This window comes from Maylandia zebra, linkage group LG15 (assembly GCF_041146795.1).
Source record: "Maylandia zebra isolate NMK-2024a linkage group LG15, Mzebra_GT3a, whole genome shotgun sequence".
In the NCBI taxonomy this organism is placed as follows: Eukaryota; Metazoa; Chordata; class Actinopteri; order Cichliformes; family Cichlidae; genus Maylandia; species Maylandia zebra.
Window position 1 is genome coordinate 13,038,446 of NC_135181.1, and position 19,622 is coordinate 13,058,067.

At 39.1% G+C, this 19,622-nt stretch overlaps 1 protein-coding gene across 1 annotated transcript; it reads left to right on the forward strand.

Moving 5' to 3' along the window:
• The first annotated feature begins 506 nt into the window (after positions 1 to 506).
• On the forward strand, positions 507 to 19,612 carry snx3 (sorting nexin 3). Its single transcript, XM_004568801.3, has 4 exons — positions 507 to 724; positions 15,205 to 15,300; positions 15,633 to 15,757; positions 18,776 to 19,612. The coding sequence occupies exons 1-4, from the start codon at positions 563 to 565 to the stop codon at positions 18,879 to 18,881; spliced, it is 489 nt and encodes a 162-aa protein (XP_004568858.1). The 5' UTR covers positions 507 to 562; the 3' UTR covers positions 18,882 to 19,612.
• The last annotated feature ends 10 nt before the right edge of the window (positions 19,613 to 19,622 follow it).

Here is a 19,622-nt window from a genome sequence, read left to right on the forward strand (position 1 = left end):
TAATACTGACCATTAAATTTCTATATTTCGGTCGCTTGGGGTGTGACAGTAACAAGTTTCCGTTCTAGCAGTCACTTTATATTATTAGCTGTGTTTGATCTGGGTTGTAGGGTAAAATGAACACGTTTGTGTCTGTAGTGTAGTAATCGATGTGTGTAATGTGCCCGCTGGCAGGTTGTAAATAAATCGAGCAGGGGGGTGACAGAGAAGCGTCAGCTGAACCTCAGCTGATCGGAAGTTCAGCTCTACGGCATTTCAAGCTGGCGAGAGTAAGTGACTGGGTGATACCGAAATTTGCGTGGTTTGCCTTCAGAATAAACTATGAAATTTTTATTTTTAGCTCTAGCAAGAACAACATTCACGTGGAGAAATTAAATAACAATATATCTCATCTTTAAACTCGGATAAGTCAGGAAATCAGACCGTATTTTAACGTCAGTCTTCATTTTACATACACAGCATTCACCAAAATCCTTTATTTTGAAGGCCATCAAGGTGACGTGCATATTCTTAATCTGACTAACTTCACGCAATCCCCAGGCTGCTAGAAGGAAAGGGAGACATGGCTGAAACCATAGCTGATACAAGAAGGCTTTACACCAAGCCTCAGAACTTAAATGACGCCTATGGACCTCCGAGTAACTTTCTAGAGATTGATGTAAGCAACCCTGAGACGGTCGGGGTGGGCAGAGGCAGATACACCACGTACGAAGTCAGACTGAAGGTGAGCCTACCGTAACAAGTGCAAATGGCGCTAGCTTTTAAGCTACACACCTAAGCACGCAAACATATCTTTTCTGCAGTCACAGAAAGTTGTAATTTTTATGACATCGCGATTTTTGCCCCCACTAAGACATTCAAAGGGTCGATATTTAAAAGTGTGGGCTATTAAGAAGTATCAAATTGTCCGTTGCTAAAGGAATTAGTCGACGCTTGCTAGGAAGCTAGCAGCCTTTATCTGACTGCACGGTTACCTGACGTTACACTGTCTGCTCAACGTTGTTGGTGTACATAAAGCTGTTTGACTGCATGTTAATTAAAAGTGTTTGATAACGTGGTTAACGGAAACGGTGTCTGTGTCTTTTGACGGCGACATCGCTCCGGGAAAGAAGGGGTGTGCGCGCGCGTGTGTGTGTTTACATTAGCCTCAAGTGTTTTTCCACAGCGCAGCTGAAACATGTCTACAAATAAACTGCAGTTATATAACCTCGGTTTAAGCGAAACACATAACCTTCTCAAAGACTTAACGTCTTTCTGAACATTTGATCTCCAGCCACACCCCATTGTCCGAGTGCAAACCACAGATAACAGTATTGGTCACACTTAATGACAATCCTGAGGTGAGGACTGGCCTGTATGACTAAATGGTGCACTGGGACATAATGCGAACATTTTGGTTGGTATAGTATTTTACTTTGTAGCTTTTCTGACGTGACAAATCACCAGAAGCCTAAAGGAAAGCATACTTTTGAGTCAGCTTCTCTGGAGCTATAAAGACAGGATGTAGGATGCTGCCTGATCCTGTCCAGTTTCACCCACCCCCTTACAACACACTTCCTTCCTCCAACTTGTAGAGGAGAACAAAAGGTGTTTTGTTTTTTTTCGTATAAAGAATTATTTTTGTCACTTTACTATCTATTTGGCTGTCAGTGTACTTTTTTTTTTTTTTTAAATGTGAAATTCTGGGATGGCAGCTAATGCTGCGTAGAAATGCAACAGTGTTGTTGAGCAATAGGTCAGGATGAGAACTGTTAGAGAGTCAGCAATTGCAAAACACATCCTGTGTATCTTTCTGTTACTGCAACTTTGTGGTCAGAGTAAAAATTAGCCTTGAATAGCTGAGGTCAGCTGATACATTTCTTTCAGTGTTGATACAGATCACTAGTAACCAAAATCAAACTATTAAAATAACAAATCATAGTCAACATTAACTCCAACACTAACCTTTGTTAGGCTTTTTGTGTCTTAAAACTGTTGCAATGTAACAACAACAAAAGAACAAATGTATCTTTTTAAGATCTGTTCTCAAAGATGAAGTGTATTTTTTTTTCCTGGGAACTTGTAATTATAGAAATAAATCACTGTAATTGCGATATTTGGCAAAATAGTTAGTTCAGTTAAGTATTTGGAAAATCTTGCAAAGAAAAGCGTCTAGACTTCTTTAAGTTACTTGAAGACGTTTCACCTCTCATCCGAGAAGCTTCTTCAGTTCAGAACTGAAACGTCTTCAAGTAACTTAAAGAAGTCCAGACGCTTTTCTTTGCAAGCTCCTTTGACTACGATGACCTGGATGACTGAGAACCTTCACAGACATATTTGGAAAATCACACTTTTTTTTTTTTTTTGCCTCTGTCCACAACTGCTGTGGATTTTAATTAAACTCTCCAGATGTGATAGAACTGCAATGATGCACCTGCATCCTCATGACTTGGTGACAGCTTTAATTCAAGAAGCCTTGAACCAATTTTTATACATTTTCCCATTTTTAGATGCTCAAAAATAATTAATAACTGACTGACATTTTCTTTGTCAGATGAGATCTGTTCCCTTGTTGTTTTATTGCAAATTAAGCAGATGAAAAACAAAGATGCTGACGCAAGTAAAGGAGGGCAATAGGTTGAAAACCTAAAATAAACCTAACAGAGAGATGGAAATGATCAGACTGGCCAAATCAGCAACACCAAAAGGTCTGAAAGACTACAGAATACAACTAAAATAGGGGGTTTCCATGGTTAAGGAAAGCAGCTTCACAACATCTAACCAAGCCACGAGGCGGTCTACAGTCAAGAGATACCTTCATAAATGTAAATAACAAAGGGTTTACAACAAGGTGCAAATCACTGGTTGCACTCAAGTACAAGCAGCCCTGATTAGACTGTCAGAAACCATCTAGAAGAGTCTGCATAGTTTTGAAATAATATTTGAAACACGCAAACAAGATTAACTTGTACCAGAATGACTGGTGTGCATACTTCAATCATACTTGAAGAGAAAATAATGGAGAGGGAGAGAAGTGGCTCATGATCTAAAGCATGCCATATTACCTGTCAAACATGGTGGAGACATTTTTTATGGCACTTTCATGTATGACTGTCAGTGGAATTAGTGTTTATTTATTATGTGACTGTTGAAAAGTAGCAGAATGAATTGTGAAGACTACAGGGCTATACTTTCTGCTGAGATTCACTCAAAAGATCCTGCAAAATGGATTGAACAGTACTTCATAGTGCAAATGAGTAGTGTCCCAAATCACACTGCAAAAGCAGCTCAAGTGTTTCTCAACTCAAAGAAATATTGTGAAGTTCTTTTTTTTTTTCTTCAAGTCGGTCTCCAGATCTAAAGTAAATAGAGCATGCTTTTCACTTGCTGAAGACAGAGCTAAGGTTAGAGAGATCAGTTGGACACCTTTTGGAGCAAATGTGTCAAAGCAAGTCACAGGATGAAACAGCATATTAAAAGCACTCCTTAAAATGGTTAGCTTCTATAATTACCTTAGAGCCTCTAGAAATTTATATGTATAAAATGTCTGTAAATCCCCTGAAAGTCTGCATTTCTATCGTGTCTCGATAGTTTGATTTATAGTCCACTGTGGTTGTGTCCTGAGACAAGAGTTGTGTCATTTTCCAAATACTTATGGACCTAAATGTATCTGGCAATCCACCTTTGAAACATCAAACCTGCTTAAATCTGCAAATGCTTTTCTTTGATCCTGTTTATGGCACAGTACCCACAGTGTTGATAGGATAAATGTCTTACAAAATAAAAATGTAAATATAAACTAAAGGTCGCTTGCTCTATTATTGGAGTTTTAAATCATATCATACATGGAAACGGGAGTTGACGTGGTTGTCATAAAACTATAGATTTTAAGAGTTTTTTAGAACAATGAAAAGTTTGAACGTTTTTTATTTCAGTGACAACTTAGCAGTCTGCCTGTGCTGATAATCTCAGTGAAAGCTCCATGGTGAACAACTTGGACAACCTTGGACCGTTTGATTCAGCTGCTGCTGCTTTTGTCAGATATTAAATGTCATGCCTACATCAGGAATTTTGTGAGAATGTTAAAATATAAGTCTTATTTGACATGCAGACACAACAAGCAGGCAGTTAGATTCACGAGAAACGAAAAAAAGACACATTTTAGCTGGGTTAGCCACGAGGTAAACTTTGTATTTTTTACAGTATTTTCAAGCTTTAAGAACTCCTTTTAAAGGCTTGTCAGTTTTGCCACATAAGCCAGGCAATTTTGTATAAATGTAACTATTATTGGACCTTTTGTGTTCGATTTTAAATACACAGACTGTCAGACAGTCACTATAGGCTCATCTGATTGCTCCATCTCCTCATCTCTAAATTGTCATCTTGGTTGACTGACACCCCTGTAGTTACTGGCCCGGAGTATTTAGATTGGTTACCAGCCCTCAAGTATTTAGTCGTTTTCCTTTACCTTTAAGAAACGAGTTGAGAGGAGAGAAGCTGTCTCCAGGCATTAGCGTTGAATATAAGGCTACTGTACTTGATTAGCGTGTAATAATTAGCATATGCGTGTAATCAGCATTATTGTGCACCTCATAGCCCTGTGTGACCCTGCTTTGCATAAGACCACAGAAGAAGCGGTGCATCCCTCACTTCTCAACAAACGTGGTGTCAACTTAGCTTTGCTTCTCTCCTTCTCCTTTCTTTAGCTTTCTTTGGAAGCGTTTTACTCCATCTCCAGCCATTAAAGAGTGTTTGCCACAAGGCCTAGGTCTGGAATGCGTAGTGTTTGCTTTGCCCCTTCATTGCTTTTTTTCCCCTCTTTCCCCCTCTTCATCTACCTTTCTTTTAATATTTCAGAATACTTGAAATATATCATCTCATTACTCTGTACTGTTTCCGTTCCTAACCTTTTCCCCTGTTCTCACTGCTGTCCCGCTATCCACCCCGAAATCGAGAGAGCTCTTGTGGCCGCAGTGAGAGAGTCTGCCTAATCCCCTCATTGAGAAAAGAGAAGAATTGAACCAGGCCAGGGTGGCTGGGTGGGTGTGTGTGTGGTGAGGGGGAGCTGGAGCATTTACTCCCCATCCTCACCCTCCAACTCACCCCCCCACCCATGGGAGGGCAGAAAGCCACCCCCTCACCAGATTTCATCCTGTTGCTTACTTTCCCATTTTACTCCCAGCTGTGTGCAGTCACTTTCCTGGTTCATACCGTGTTACCGTTGTTCCCCATGATAACTGAAATCATGAAGTTTGCTCCGAGACTGTTGAAATAAGAGTCATTCAGTTTGCCTGTGACTCACCGGCGGTGTTGGGATGCTCACAAAGTTAGTGGCGAGACAAATTGTTTAAACATTGTTTACTGTGGCTGTGAGGCATAGTCACTTGTTGGCAGACGGGCCTGCGTTTGGCGTTTGAAATTAATGGGATCAATCTCTCACTCTATGCATCAGTTTTTTAACGAAGTGGAAGCTAAGTTCACACCGAAAGGAGGCGGATATCTCATTTTGCATGAGCAGACTCGTAATGTCGGGGGTCATGCTGAAACAATGGATATCTGTTCCAATCCAAATCCCTTCGTTTTAAGGGTAGTTTTTGAAGTGGCTTATGGTTGCTTTTTTTATGCTTCTGCACATGTTTCATGTTCCTAATGGAGAGAGTTGTTTTTCATGAGTCCTATCATATCACCTTAATGGTCTTTTACTTTTTTCTGTGTAGTGTCTGGTTTGGCGGACCCCCCTCCCCTCAATACAGCATAGTGTATTTGTTTGGACCCTCAGCAAACAGGGGGTTGGAGCTGGGATGGGGGTGTATGTGTGTGGAGTAGGAGGAATGGGTGATGGATATTATCAAAATTTTAGTTGGTTCCCATCTCATCCAGAGAGCACATTCAGGGGAGCGAACTTTGGGATCTCACTTTGTTTATGGATAGGAGTACATAAAAGGGCTCTTATAGCGGTGTCTCCCACTCTCACTCAGTCTTCTACCCCTCCTCTTCTCTTCTCCCATAGCTTCTCCCTCTCTCTTTCTTTCTCTTTTCCATTTGGGCACCAGGGTGAGGGCGGGGGCCTTTGGTCATTAATAAAATGGGGAGAGATGGTGTGTGTGGATTGTGGGGGGAGGAGGGGAGGCTTGTCAGGCACAGTCAAGTGTAATCCAAAGTCTACAGCATCCTCTTCGACAACTATTTTAATGGAAATGGGGAACATATTGTATCAAGGCTACCATATCCTACTTGAAATGACAGTATCAAAAGTGGGAGTTGATACTATGGCAACAAAGCAGCTTTTTGCCAGCTAGGCGAGTCGGAGAGAGGGTAGGCTGTCAGGCCGCAGAGGCCGGCAAGCGAGGGAACGAGTGAGAGAGTACATGGAGAGGCGAGAGCAAGAGACCCATAGCCCCAACTCTTTTGTTCGGGGTCTTTTTTTCCCATTTTGGAATATGATGCAATGAGATGGTATTATGTTGCCATTTTTAATGCTATTATTCTGAAAGGGGACTATATGGGAGGGGTGAGAAGGGGGCATGGGGGAGGTTTAGGATGTGCACTCTCAAACTTGACTTAATCCATCCTGCTAAAAGCTAATGCATGGTGGCCTTGAACTATTCTCTCAGGAGATGAGTGATCTTTGTCCCCTCTCTCCCTCTCTCTGTGTCTCGCTGTTTTTAAGGGTTCTGCCTCTTTTCAACCCATTTTCAATGAGCCTAAGGTATTGTGTCCCACACATTATGAATCACATGCTCTTCCTATGGAGCGTAGATTGCACCTTGAACACTCATAATTGAAAGTGAAGCAAGCAGATCCACTTTGAAGGAGGTACATGTAGCTTTATGCTCCTATTTTAATGATGTCTAAAAATCTATTTTTCCACCTTTGCTTTTAACGTGGCCATTAATTTCTCATTTCTGTATTTTTCTACCTTTGCAAATGTCCTATTTGTGCCTTTTGCTTGCTGTTTTGTCTGGCTTTCCTCTTGTATCTGTCTTTTACAAAGTGAGGAAAGCATCTTTTTTTTTTCTTCTTTTTTTTTTTTGTGTCCCTTTTAAAAAAAAAAACAAAAAAAAAAATCAGTTAATAAAATCCTAAGACCTGACTGGGTGTGGGCTGGTCCCCTGTTCTGATCACTGTGAGGGGTTAGTAAGTTGATACACCCTGGTCCTAACCTCTAACCAGCCGTGAAAAGAACAGAGGCCGGGGAAACCTGATCTTTGACTTGTAGAGCTCTCACGCACCGCCTCTTTCTATGTGTTCATGTTAGAGAGAGAAAGCATGAGTGAGACCTCTCATTTTTCAGTTCTGTCGTTTTCGTTCCTCCCCTTGTCCTGAAAGGCCAATCTCTTAATCACAGGGTTATGGTGGGTGAGGGAACTGAAAGGCCAGGTGACTTTCTTTCCTTACACTCTCACTGCTTGCTTCATTGTCTTGAGATAAGTGGTCCGGGTTCTAGTGTGCATACAAGCAGGCTCGAATGCTTTGGACTATTATATTTACATTGTTAAATGTGTGACTGGTCAAATCCTGTGCCTAACACCTGTGCCTGCATACCTCCTCTGTCAATGTGTGCTCGCACATGGATAAGTGTTTTCTGTGTTCACGTGATGGGATTAGAGTCACGGCGGTGGCAGATTACCTGTAACTGTGATCTGTTGTGGTGGGGATTAACTTTGTGGCGCTCCATGCTGTGAGGTAACATGACGCAGCAGGGACGAACCACGGTGAGAGGAGAGCGGAGTTAATGCTAGAGCACTGGGGCGATAAAGCTAAGATAATCCACTTCTCCTGTGACCTGAGAACGAGGAGGAGTGAGGGGTTCATTGACAGCTTCACCTGGAATGAACTTGAAATAATTGAAAAAGGAAGTTTTTTGGTGGGCTGTTTAGTCACACAAAAAAAAAACAGTTGAAAGAGGGAGTGGCAGATATTGTGCCCAGTGTAAGGAAATACTCCTACAGTTAATACAGTGTCACCTGAACCAGGTTATTTCACTTGGTTTTATGTTTTAAATGTAATAAATGTGGCCTTATTTATTTAAAATAATCTTACGAATTTCCTTTTTTATGTATAGTCCAGGCTCTGAATATTACATCAGTTAATATTTATTGATGTGATTTGGCGTATTCGTCCTAAGGGGGGAAAAGGGGGACTAAACTTTGTTTTCAAATCAGCTTGTTTATAACCCCAATTCCCAAAAAAATATTGCGATCCTTTGTGATTTGTGAATAAGACAAAGTTGAAAACTGTTCTGTGGTCAGACACATTGAATTCATCATTGATTCAAACTCTTTTTGGAAAACATGAACGCTGCATCCTCTCAACTAAAGAGGAGTGTGACCATCTGACTTATTATCAGCGCTCAGTTCAAAAGCCTGTATGCATGTGGTATGGGGGTGTGTTAGTGGAATTGGCAGCTTGAACATCTGAAAGGCCAGCATCAATGATAAAAGGTATATACAGGTTTTAGATCAACGAATTCTCCCATATAGATAAGGTCTTTTTATGGAATTCCTTGCACATTTTGGCCAAGACATTACTAAACGCCATAGCATAGCTATTACAATAAATCAGTTTCACAAAAACAACAACAACATCTTTTTAATCTAGGGCTATGCTTAATCCACGCCTGGGAAACTGATCCAGTGTCCTAACTGCTGTTTTTCAAGGAATTGAATGCTTGGCAGTTTCAGGGTTAGTGCATTCACAATGTAAATAGCTTGCATGTGGTGCAGAATGGACTAAGGAGTTTGACCTGCAGTTGTGTTGGTTGTTTTTTTTTCAATCTTTACTTAATGTCCATGTAAGCCTTGTATAGTTGACCTGAAATAACTGAGGAGTGACCTTTAAAGTACTATAAGTCTCTGTGACACAAACAGTATCTGCTATTTTCATATATGTGTTTTGTTGCCTATCAGTTCACATATTTCTGCCTGTCTCATCTGCCATGTAAATTAAACATTGAAAAATAAATCTTTCAGCAGTTACATCATTAAATACCAATGCCTCAACTCCATTCAGTAAACTCTTACGTTCACTACTTGGGCATACTTGTGTCAGTGTTGAGGGATCAGTTATTCCTGCAATTTCAGTTAGAAATTCTAGTTAGATTAAAACACAAAAATGTCTGCAGAGTCATGAAAACTTGTTAGAAAAAAGGCAGAGCAAACCGCTAGAAAATGGTTAAGCTAAATGTAAATGGACAGGTACTTGTATAGCACCTTTCTCCTCAGTTTGAGCACTCAAAGAGCTTTCTACTACAACTCTCATTCACTCAATCCCATACATTCATGCAGTGCTTTTATCTATGCCTAAGCACTTTTATCTAACGTTTATATGCACTCAAACTCTGATGGATGCAAAAAACGTTGGCAATTATCAGTATCAGGGTTTAGTATCTTGACTGAAGATACTTCTACAGATGGACTGGAGTAGCTGGAGATTGATCCACCAACCTTTCACTTGGTAGACAACCTACTCTACCTGCTCTTCCACAGCCACCTCAGAAGCTTTTATTATATGTTGGCATACAGGGCTTTCTTATTTACTGCAGTTTATTAGTGTTGTTGCATCCTGTCTGTGAAACGTTAATAATTCTTTGCAGATTTCTGACATAGAGAGGTCCATCGCTGGATCTTATATTATGCGTTATTATGCTGACAAGTTAATGTATACAAACCTTTTAGTTGTACACAGGTGATTTGTGCCCTCTAGTGTGTATCAGTTGCAGTTTTGAGGTGATCCATTTGACAGTTATGAAGTCCCGTGAGATTGAAAAGGAAACGGTCAGCTGAGAATATCCTATAAGATAAACGATCAATAGATGGCCAACTTTACTGTAATACTGAAATGGTTGGTAAGAAAGCAAAAGAAAATTGTGTTCAGCTGAACTCATAAATAAATCAGGAAAACTCAATGGACCAAAAGCACTGACTTTTTAAGTGAGATCACCTGTAATAGTATTCAAATCCACATTTGGAAGACGGTGGGGTATATTGATGAAGGGGTCATGTGAAAGATCAGTGTGTCTATACGAGTCCAGATTTTAACCCAATCATCAGCTCAAGAAAACATTCTGTGCGATTGAGTAAATTGCCCAGGTAGCATTTATTTTACAGTTAAACATCAAACCAGTCGTGGTTGATGGGCGACTCTCTTCATCATTGCTAAGGGTGTGACAGATGAGTTTGTTCTTGCCCACTAAACTCGGGTGGGATCCATAATTTTGAAGGTTGAGGATAGGACAGAGCAAAGACTGAAGAAAACAAATGCCCATATTTTTCCCATTCAAACACCACAAGAGGAGTCTCAAGGGCAGAAAATGTGACTTAGTTTTGCAGATCAAGGGAAATAAAAAGGAAAAAGACTGAAAAGGGGAGACCATGAGAGAGAGAAAAGACCACTCCTGGTCTTCCTCCTCTTCAATTAGTCTTGCATAGAGCAGGCAAAGCTTCCAACCTCTCTAGTATCTCTGCTCCTTCTTTATGACCACGTACACCCACCTCCTTTCTCTTTTGTTCAGCCATTTACTCAGCCTTCTAGTTAACTCTCCATCCCCTTTACCACACACAGTCACAGTCGTCTGCTTATCGATCAGTCTGCTGCTCGCGCTGTATTCATGCTGCACCTACTTGCTCAATTGCTTTGCTCTTGTGATTCCTTCTTCCATGAATTCTGACCCTCTGTGAATGTAGCCTGCCAATGAAATGCTCACTCACTCCCTCCTTGTTTGTACATTGTCATGGGATGGCCATGTGCTGTCAGGAATAGTGAAGAGCTTTGGCATTGTGCCGTAATGTGCTGTTTGCTTCAATGTTCTCTGTCAATGTCGAAACATCTCCTCTTTTTTTAAAATGAAATTCACTCTCAAGTGCTTGTCAACAGCAACTTGGAATTATGCACACATCTGTGTGAACGCACAAAAAAATGGCAAAGCATTCTGAGTGGGACAGACCTTGGTTAGCAAAATGTGGAATTTCTTTTCGCCTTGAGGCCAATTTCAATTTTCTGTTCGGTTTGGTTCGATTTGAAGGAGTTTTTTGTTTCCCCCCCTCCTTTTTTTTTTTTTTTTTTTTTTTTTTTCTAAGTTAGAGTAGATAAGACAAAGCTATGCCCAAAACCAAGTCAATAAAACCTTCCTCTCTAGCTCTTTCAAGTTAGCTCAAGCTCTCCCTGAAAGCTTTTTAGTGATAATTTTCTGATATTCATATGATTGCCACAGAAAGTACAAACCTTTGTTTTGTTTTTAGTTATCACATTTTCTTAAAACATGTTTCCAATAAATGAATGTCTTGGTGAGTTTGTTAACTCTTGGGGAACACTTAGGGCTGTTCGATATATAACGATATATATCGGATGACGATATAAAAACATCTATCGTTTCATTTTATGCTATCGTTTGTTTCGTGGTGTCACAAAATAAACTGTTTACGGCAATATTTTTTTCCACCGTTTTGATGGTCACTGTAGTGGCTATATTAATTTCTTAAAGTTCTCTCTTTCTCTTATTTTTAATATAACCACACTACTGACGGACAAGCGCCTGTTTTGGTTAGCAACAACAACGGTAACACCATCGCGTGTCCGCTTGTTTATGTTCCACATAAACCTTTCACAATAAAGCTCAAGATCCACTTGAGACTTTTCAAAATAAACTGAATCACGTGAAAGAGCAGATTATTTACGGATGAGAAGTAAAAAAAAGAGCCGCCAGGTGCTAAAAAATAAACCTTAGACTCAAACGTTAGAACGGGCTTTTCCCCGCAGCACGCCTTGTAATAAATACTCACAAAGAAAACGGCGGCCGTTACAACTTATGTCTAAAAATGTATCGTTTAATGCATCTGTTAAAACTAGAGATGGACCGATCCGATATTACGTATCGGTATCGGTCCGATACTGACCTAAATTACTGGATCGGATATCGGAGAAAAATAAAAAATGTAATCCGATCCATTAAATATCACGAAAGCACCTCACAAAACTTGCAACACGCCGTAACTCACCTCAGAACGTATGCATCACGTGATAGAGCAGCTGTGGCATGCAGGACCTGTCGGTGGTCTGGATAGCATGTGGAGCTTCGCTAGCAACCTGGCATTTCATCTCCGACAAAGTTATCCCCGAGAGAAGTAAAGCAAGTGTGTAAGTCCATCTCTGAATGTTTGTAAAGCATTCCCACGTTAAGCTGAACAAGCGACTGCCTCTCGCTCTCCGGCTGCTACTTCAATCGTGAAACTGCTTAAATCAGCTGATCGGCTTTTCTGTCGCGAGTCTGTCTCTCGTTTGTTTTTGGTCCACTTTGCGCCAGAAAGAGCAAACCAGCGGCTGAACAACAGCAGCACGTTTAAGCTTGATAAGCTGTTGTTAGAATTTATTTAATATTAATTTCTACACCAGGATCTTTTTTCTACGTAGCTGACGGCTGGTAACTGTGCAGGGGCGGATCTAGCAAAGTTTAGCCAGGGGGGCCGATAGGGCATTAACTGGGAAAAGGGGGCACAAAGACATACTTTTCTTTCTTATTCTCATTTAAAATGTCTAGCTTTTAATAAATAATTATCTGACACCCAAAGTTTTAATTTGATGTAAAATGAATAGAAGTCAATTACTGTACATAGTGACTATTAAGTCTAATATATATACCCTAGTAAGCTATAGTACTTTTTACTTTGGGAAGGTACCATCTGTGCAGTCTGCAATTTTGTTGAAGAAAGATGTTGAATCTATTTAATATTTCTTGAAAAATAATTGATTTCTGTGCATTTTTTTTCACACTGCATCAAATTAAGGTTGATTACGTCGATTAAGCATCATGAGGTGGCGCGTGAGGGGTGGTTCCCTATTTTTTATTTATTTAATTTTGTTGTTGCTGGGAGTTGGAACCCTATTAGTTAGGTTGCTTAATATTTACGCTAAGTACTCTTTAAAATACCAGAATAGGGAGGATGGTGTAGGTCTAAGTTTATTAGATTGATCAGTATTGCTGAACTATGAAATATTTTTTTTGTATACAGGTATAACAGAATAGCTTTAGTGTAGTTGTTGTTTTAAACTTGAGTATGAACTTGCAGACTTGCAAAATGCAGCAAGATATTTTAAAAAACAGTTTTGTTGATTAAAAAACACTATATCGGATTCATATCGGTATCGGCAGATATCCAAATTTATGATATCAGTATCGGTATCGGACATAAAAAAGTGGTATCGTGCCATCTCTAGTTAAAACACTCGACTCCAGCTACATGACGCACAGCTGGGAACACTTCCGGCAAGTCGAGCTGCCCGAGATTCACAGAATTTACAGAAAATGTTATATTTTTGTGATTTATATCGTTATCGGGACGATAGAATTCTTATATCAGGATATGAGATTTTGGTCATATTGCACAGCCCTAGGAACACTTCCAACAGTACAGAGATACTGCTTTGCAGTTTGGTGGTTGTATCAAATAAAAGTACCCAGTACACTTGAAATAACAGAATTGGCCTAATATAGCAAACGAAAACAGAACTACAACTAGTGATTATTTTATTATCAATCAATCCGTCTGGGTTTTTTTTTTCTTCCTCAGTTGATTTAATATTTACCTGTTTTTGGTGGCGTTTACAATTGCGTGTGTAAACATCCCACATATAGAATTGAATGAATTTGTAGGCATGTAGAGTGAGGTCATGTTAACAAATCAATAAAATGTGGCTTACATCCACCAAGGTCTTTGTGGTCAACTTAATGTTTTATTTGTAAAAAATTAACAAAAACTTTGAAAGTGTGGTTGTTACAAATACACCGTATATTATCAACATATAAAAAAGTATTGTATGAAGATTTAAAATATGTCACATTTAACCCCTGACCTCTCTTCTCAAGGTCAGTAGTGAGTGAGCAGAAGGTCAAAGTGATAATAATGGTATACAGAGCTGTATAGATCAGGTATTTGGAGTATCCAATGCCAGCTTTTTATTATAACTTTATGTACATTAAAGTGACAGGTTAGAACTGTTTAAATAACAATTTTAGTACATGTATAATGTACCTGAATAAGAATTATTTTTTCAGAAAGTAAATTACACTTCAGATTTCTTTGTTTCTGGATCTGGAGGCTTTGTCTAAGCAGGGAAACCTATTGTTTAGGAGACCACTTCAATGAGTTCTTGCAGCTTCAGCGCTGGTATAAATGGTATGGAGCTGTGGTGATGACTCTGTTTGCATGAAAACCCATCGATACAGTGAGTGAGTAAATCTGCGATAGACTGGTGACTTGTCCAGGGTGTATCCTCTTCACCTGGTGTCAGCTTGGATGCAATTCCCACGGCACTGAAGTGGACGAGAGAGCAAGAAAATGGATGGATATGAAATGTCAGACAGTAGTACTCAGCTTTGAGTGCTCAGTCAAAAAGCACTATATAAGAATGAGTCTGTTTAACATTTGCTTGCTTAGTTTGAGCAACAGTCAGAAGTAAAAATCAATCCCATAGTTGCTGATCAGTTTTCTTTTTATTTTCCATTCTTTTGAGCTTTAAAATAAAGATTTACTTTATCACATTGTGGTGATAAATCCATAACTTTATTTAAATAAAACGGGCATCATTTTCATTATCCTCACCATCAACCTGTAGGAACAGCAAAGTGTCTTAGTAAGCCACCTCCACGGTGGGATTGAGTCTCCAAAATTATATTAATTATAACTATTCTCTCACTCATTGGCTTGATGGCGATGTCCAGAATCTCCCATTAGTGCTTGATTACTTTGAAATCTGGTATCTGGTTACAGATTAGGATTTTCTTTGTTGTTGTCCTTGCACTTAGTGCCGACTCATGTCCTACGGACAGGTTCATAATCACTTTTATTCATCAGGATAAAAGTGATTACTTGGGACAGCTTTTAATGGATTTTGCAGTGATCTGTCCCTCCCCAGAGGGCAAGTGGACTCGAAGCATGGCAGTAAAATGCAAAAAGAGATATGTGGGGGGAGAAATCATCCACACAAACTGGATTTTCCTATCACTTGCTAAACGATTCAATCGATATTTCTTGAACTCAGCTTTCTGAGCTTTACTTTGAACCACTCTGACTTACCTGAAATTTTCTTAGTGTATATCAAGCTACTTCTTGAAAAACTGTGATTTCATTTGAATAACTGCAGCCAGAGTTTAAGGGCAATTTCTTTGTAAATCACAACAGCTCTTAAAAGTGACACCTGTAACAGTCTGCGGCTTGTGTTTGTCCATAGACCAACCTACCCATCTTCAAGCTGAAGGAGTCTTCTGTACGGAGGCGGTACAGCGACTTTGAGTGGCTCAGAGCGGAGCTGGAGAGGGAGAGCAAGGTGAGCCATTGAAGTGAACTCCACACAAAGGCTGCTCGAGTACTTGGCTTATCAAATCAGCATATAACATTGACCACATCTGCAGTGTTTTGCTATGAAAGAGAAGGGAGTTTTGTGCATCTTTGGGTTGTTAAAGAACATTTTCTTCCCTGTCTAGGTTCAGCCCATAAACAGTTTCAGAAATGACACACAAAAAGCATTGACAAAACCCATATTTAAATAGTTTGAGTTGTTCAAATTTCTCATAATTTATTGTAACAATTAAAAACTTTTAATTTTGCTCTTTCTTTCTTTTTCTTTTTTTCTTTCTAATGGGAAATCTGTTCTCTCAGGTGGTTGTACCACCTCTCCCGGGGAAAGCTCTTTTCCGGCAGCTTCCTTTCCGAGGAGATGATGGCATATTTGATGACTCTTTCATCGAGGAGCGGAGACAGGGTCTGGAGCAGTTTCTCAACAAGTAAGCCTGTCCACGTCTCAGTCTTTATCCATTCTCCCACAATGCGTCCATGAGGTTAAAACAATTTCTTCTTAACAATTTCTTCTTTGCAGCTGCAGTCGTTTTCCGCTTCTGCCGTTGCTAGTTTAATTATTTATTTTTTTTATTTAACTCTGACGAACAATGAAGCACGTTGTGCAATAACTAGATTCAACTTTTTCACTTCTCTTCATATTGTTAACAAACTGAACCCTCGGAGACGGGCAGGTCTTTTTCCTCACTATCCTCCTTAAATCTCCTTTATAATTACCTCGCAAAGGACAAGAACAACCAAAGAGGACTCAAGTGCGCACCCCCACAACATAATTTTTCCCACATTTGTTTTGTTGTTGATGTGTAATTTATGTTAATTGCAGCTCAAATTACAGCGCGTGGTTCCACGGGATGGTGTGTGCACCTCTGCTTATTTTTGATCCAGCATGTCCTCGTTTTCAGCTGCGGAACAATAAAAGTTACAGTCTGATTGTAATTATTTGCTTTGATTGCAGACTTGGCCATTATCTTTGTTTCATGTGCAAATGCTTCAATGTTTCCTGTTGGAATATTAAGTGTGCAAAGACAGTTGAGGAACATTAAAATCCATAAATGTTTTTTTTCTTCTTCATTTATTTATTTATTTATTTATTTTTAAAGGAGACAAGAATGTGTTGGTAATTAAGATTTCTCCCTCCCGTGCTTTCTGTGAATGAAACACTGCTGTTAATCATATTATTGTTCAGACTTAACACCGGCTGATGTGGCTGGCAGCATTGTTAAATCTGTGATTGAGAGCATTGTGAAGAGGAAATCTTTTGGAATGCTAAACATGATTATCCCTGCAAAATGAGTGAGGAGGAAGAGAAGAGCGAACAATCTTTTTTTTTTTTTTTTTTTATGATAGGCTAGTCATACATAATGCTGGCTTCAGGTAAGAGGAAATGGCTTAAAGATTGTAAACATGCTCCTGCTGCGCCTTACGTCCAGATCAACATTTCCAAACCTATTAAACAGTATTTGTTGGTAGCTAGCCTGATGTTTCCGGTGACTGCCCTGGTATTTGACCTCTGGCTCAGTCCCTTTGCTGCTTAATTTGTATGAAATATTTCCTATCAGAGGTTAAGACGCATGCATACAGTGCGTGTAGTCTTATCATTTTGATGTGTTCTGAGCAGTTTGTCGTTTACAAAAAGAGCCGTTTAAGGGTCTCAGGTGCACTGGCTCATTCTCGTTAAGCCGCTTTGCGTCATCTGAAGGGACATTGAGGGAAACTCGATGTCAGAGTGGCTTTAACAGAGCCCCAAACATCCAATATTTTCCACAAGAACTACCACTCTGACTGGGAGGGGGGTCATAAAATATTGATTCATTTAAGTCCTACTGGGATTTAAAGACGTTTGAGAACACCAAATACTCCAGAGCCTCTTATCAATCCCTCAAACTAGGATCAGAGTAACTTTGTGAAATAGTGGAAGGAGACAGGCAGTCTGCTAGTTTTCCTGTTTGCCTTGGTGTGACTTAATTCTATATCTTTGCTCATTTCTGAGTCAAAAGGGGGAAAACAGATTACTACTCCCAAGTGAACAGTTTTTGTGACTGTCAATGTGTTTGTAAATGTGAGATAAAGTTGTCGTAAATTTACGGTTAAATGGCAAATTCAAATAAGAGTTACTCTTTTTCACATTTTTGGCCGATTAGGGAAATGTACTGTGCTGTACATTACTATATGTGGCAATATAGTTTATAATAATATCAATGATATATAACAGTAACTTTTAACCATTAAACTACCGATATGTTAACTAGATCAGTTCAGATCAGCTCTTTATTCTCCATTAGTATAAATTACTTTAGCGTAATTATTTTTCAGAGTAGTTTAAATTATTTGTTAGTGAATCAGTGACATTGTTGACTGAAATCTATCCCAAATCGAAACTGCGCACTAAATTTAAACAGGTTTGACTTTGAATGCACTCATATAATATAATATAGTATAGTATATTTTAGAGACCGTAGGGAGATGACAAGTTAAAAGGGTTCAAACAAAGGTGGGAAATTCTTTGCCTTTCACACACACAAAAATAAGAGTGTTATAACTGTTTATAAATGGTGCCCATGTAACTTCAGGAATGCCTAATTGAAGTTGTGCACTTATTGTAGTGTTTGAAGTTCATTCTGTGTCGTCGGTGGTTAAGACACTGAACAGTGAATGAGAAGCAGCTTTTAATGACAGGCGAGTACCTAGATGTGTTATTAAGCAGTGTTAGCTTGTAAAACTTTTTGTAGTTTGACCGTTTTTTTTTTTTTATTGTTTGGATTTTTGTTTTTAAACTACATGTTTGTTTTGTATCTTGATCAGATTTTGTATTGCTGTTACTGCACTTACCTATTCTTACATATTTTACTCTGTTTTGTTGTACGACTGCTTCTTTGTGAAAGTAAATTTTACTTACCTACTCAGCTTGCTTATTAACTAAATTTAACAAAAGTTATACTTAAATGTTTTCCCCCCATATGCCACAGTGGCACTTTTGAAGGATGTGGCATATATGTGTAAATATATACTTTAAAACGCAGTTATACTCAGTAAAATTCTTTTAAAAGCATTGTATCAATCCTTATGCATTTACATGTTACTGGAGTCTGATAGGATTGAAATACAGCAAAACACCTGACATGACCAGTTTATTGTGCAGGCTGTAAATAACCCATTAAAAGTGGGCGAGTCACTTTTTTTTTTTTTTTTTTGTGCTTTTTTTTTTTTTTTTTAAAGCATGCACACAAAAGATATCATCCTTTAGAAATACTTGCATAAAAATGTTGAATGCTAAATAATTGTCCTTCTAGAACAATTTATAAAAAAAAAAAAAAAAAAAAAATCCCCACACTTCTCACGTCCATTTCAGTAATTCATGCAAAATCTTGTTTCCTGTTTGTGCTCATCCCTGTTTAAACTCATCAAAGCTTCATGTTTGAATGTCCACTTTTGCTTTTGTTTTCCAGAGTGGCCGGTCACCCTCTAGCTCAGAATGAGCGATGCCTGCACATGTTTCTACAGGATGAGTCTGTTGACAAGAACTACACCCCATCCAAAATCAGGCAAGCCTGAGGGAAAGAAAAATAAATAAATAAATGGATGGCTCTGCTTGGCCTGGTCTCTCTCTCAGCCCTGCTCAGCCTCGCTTGGCCCAACAACCCAAAGCTCTTTTCACTGCTCCAGGTTTCTCTCAAACAAACATTTTATTGACAATATCGCCCATCCCCCCCCCCCAGAAAAATTATATAATTCACTGCCTCTTTTAGTTTAGTTATCCTGATCGGTGTTTGTTTTCACCTTCTAATCAGAGTCAAGAATGTTCGACACGTAACTGTGGTTGAAAGTAATTTATAGCAATTTCTTTGTCTGGAAATGCCACTAACATGGATATATTGATGTATTTATCATTTAGCTATGTCTTAAATATATTCATTTATATAGTAACATTGAATGAGTGTTCTGTATATGCAAAGCTCTCGTAATGACCCACAGCGTTTCTCGTCCAGTACGGCATGTTGCTCACCACCGACCTACCAACTAAACACAAAAAACACACATGCAACGACGGGCGTTGACTTTCAAATCACACTTAGGTGTTCTTCTCCGAAAAAGGAGGCGTGCATATGTGTGCGTGTGTGTATATTGACCAGCACCTGCCCAATTATCACAAATGATTTTCTAGCAAGAGATTTACACAGAGGGAACTGCAGTATTTCTACTGGCTATATGCATTTTGAGATTTGTATACTGCTGTGCCATTTTTGTTTATTTTGAATATTTTCCAATAAAATAGGTGAAACGTCTCCACGTGTG

Excerpts from the sequence above, each read along its gene's own strand:
- snx3 (XM_004568801.3), top strand. The coding sequence starts at position 563 with ATGGCTGAAACCATAGCTGATACAAGAAGGCTTTACACCAAGCCTCAG. Across the intron at positions 725-15,204 it reads CGTACGAAGTCAGACTGAAG|ACCAACCTACCCATCTTCAA; the intron begins GTGAGCCTACCG and ends GTTTGTCCATAG. Across the intron at positions 15,301-15,632 it reads AGCTGGAGAGGGAGAGCAAG|GTGGTTGTACCACCTCTCCC; the intron begins GTGAGCCATTGA and ends CTGTTCTCTCAG.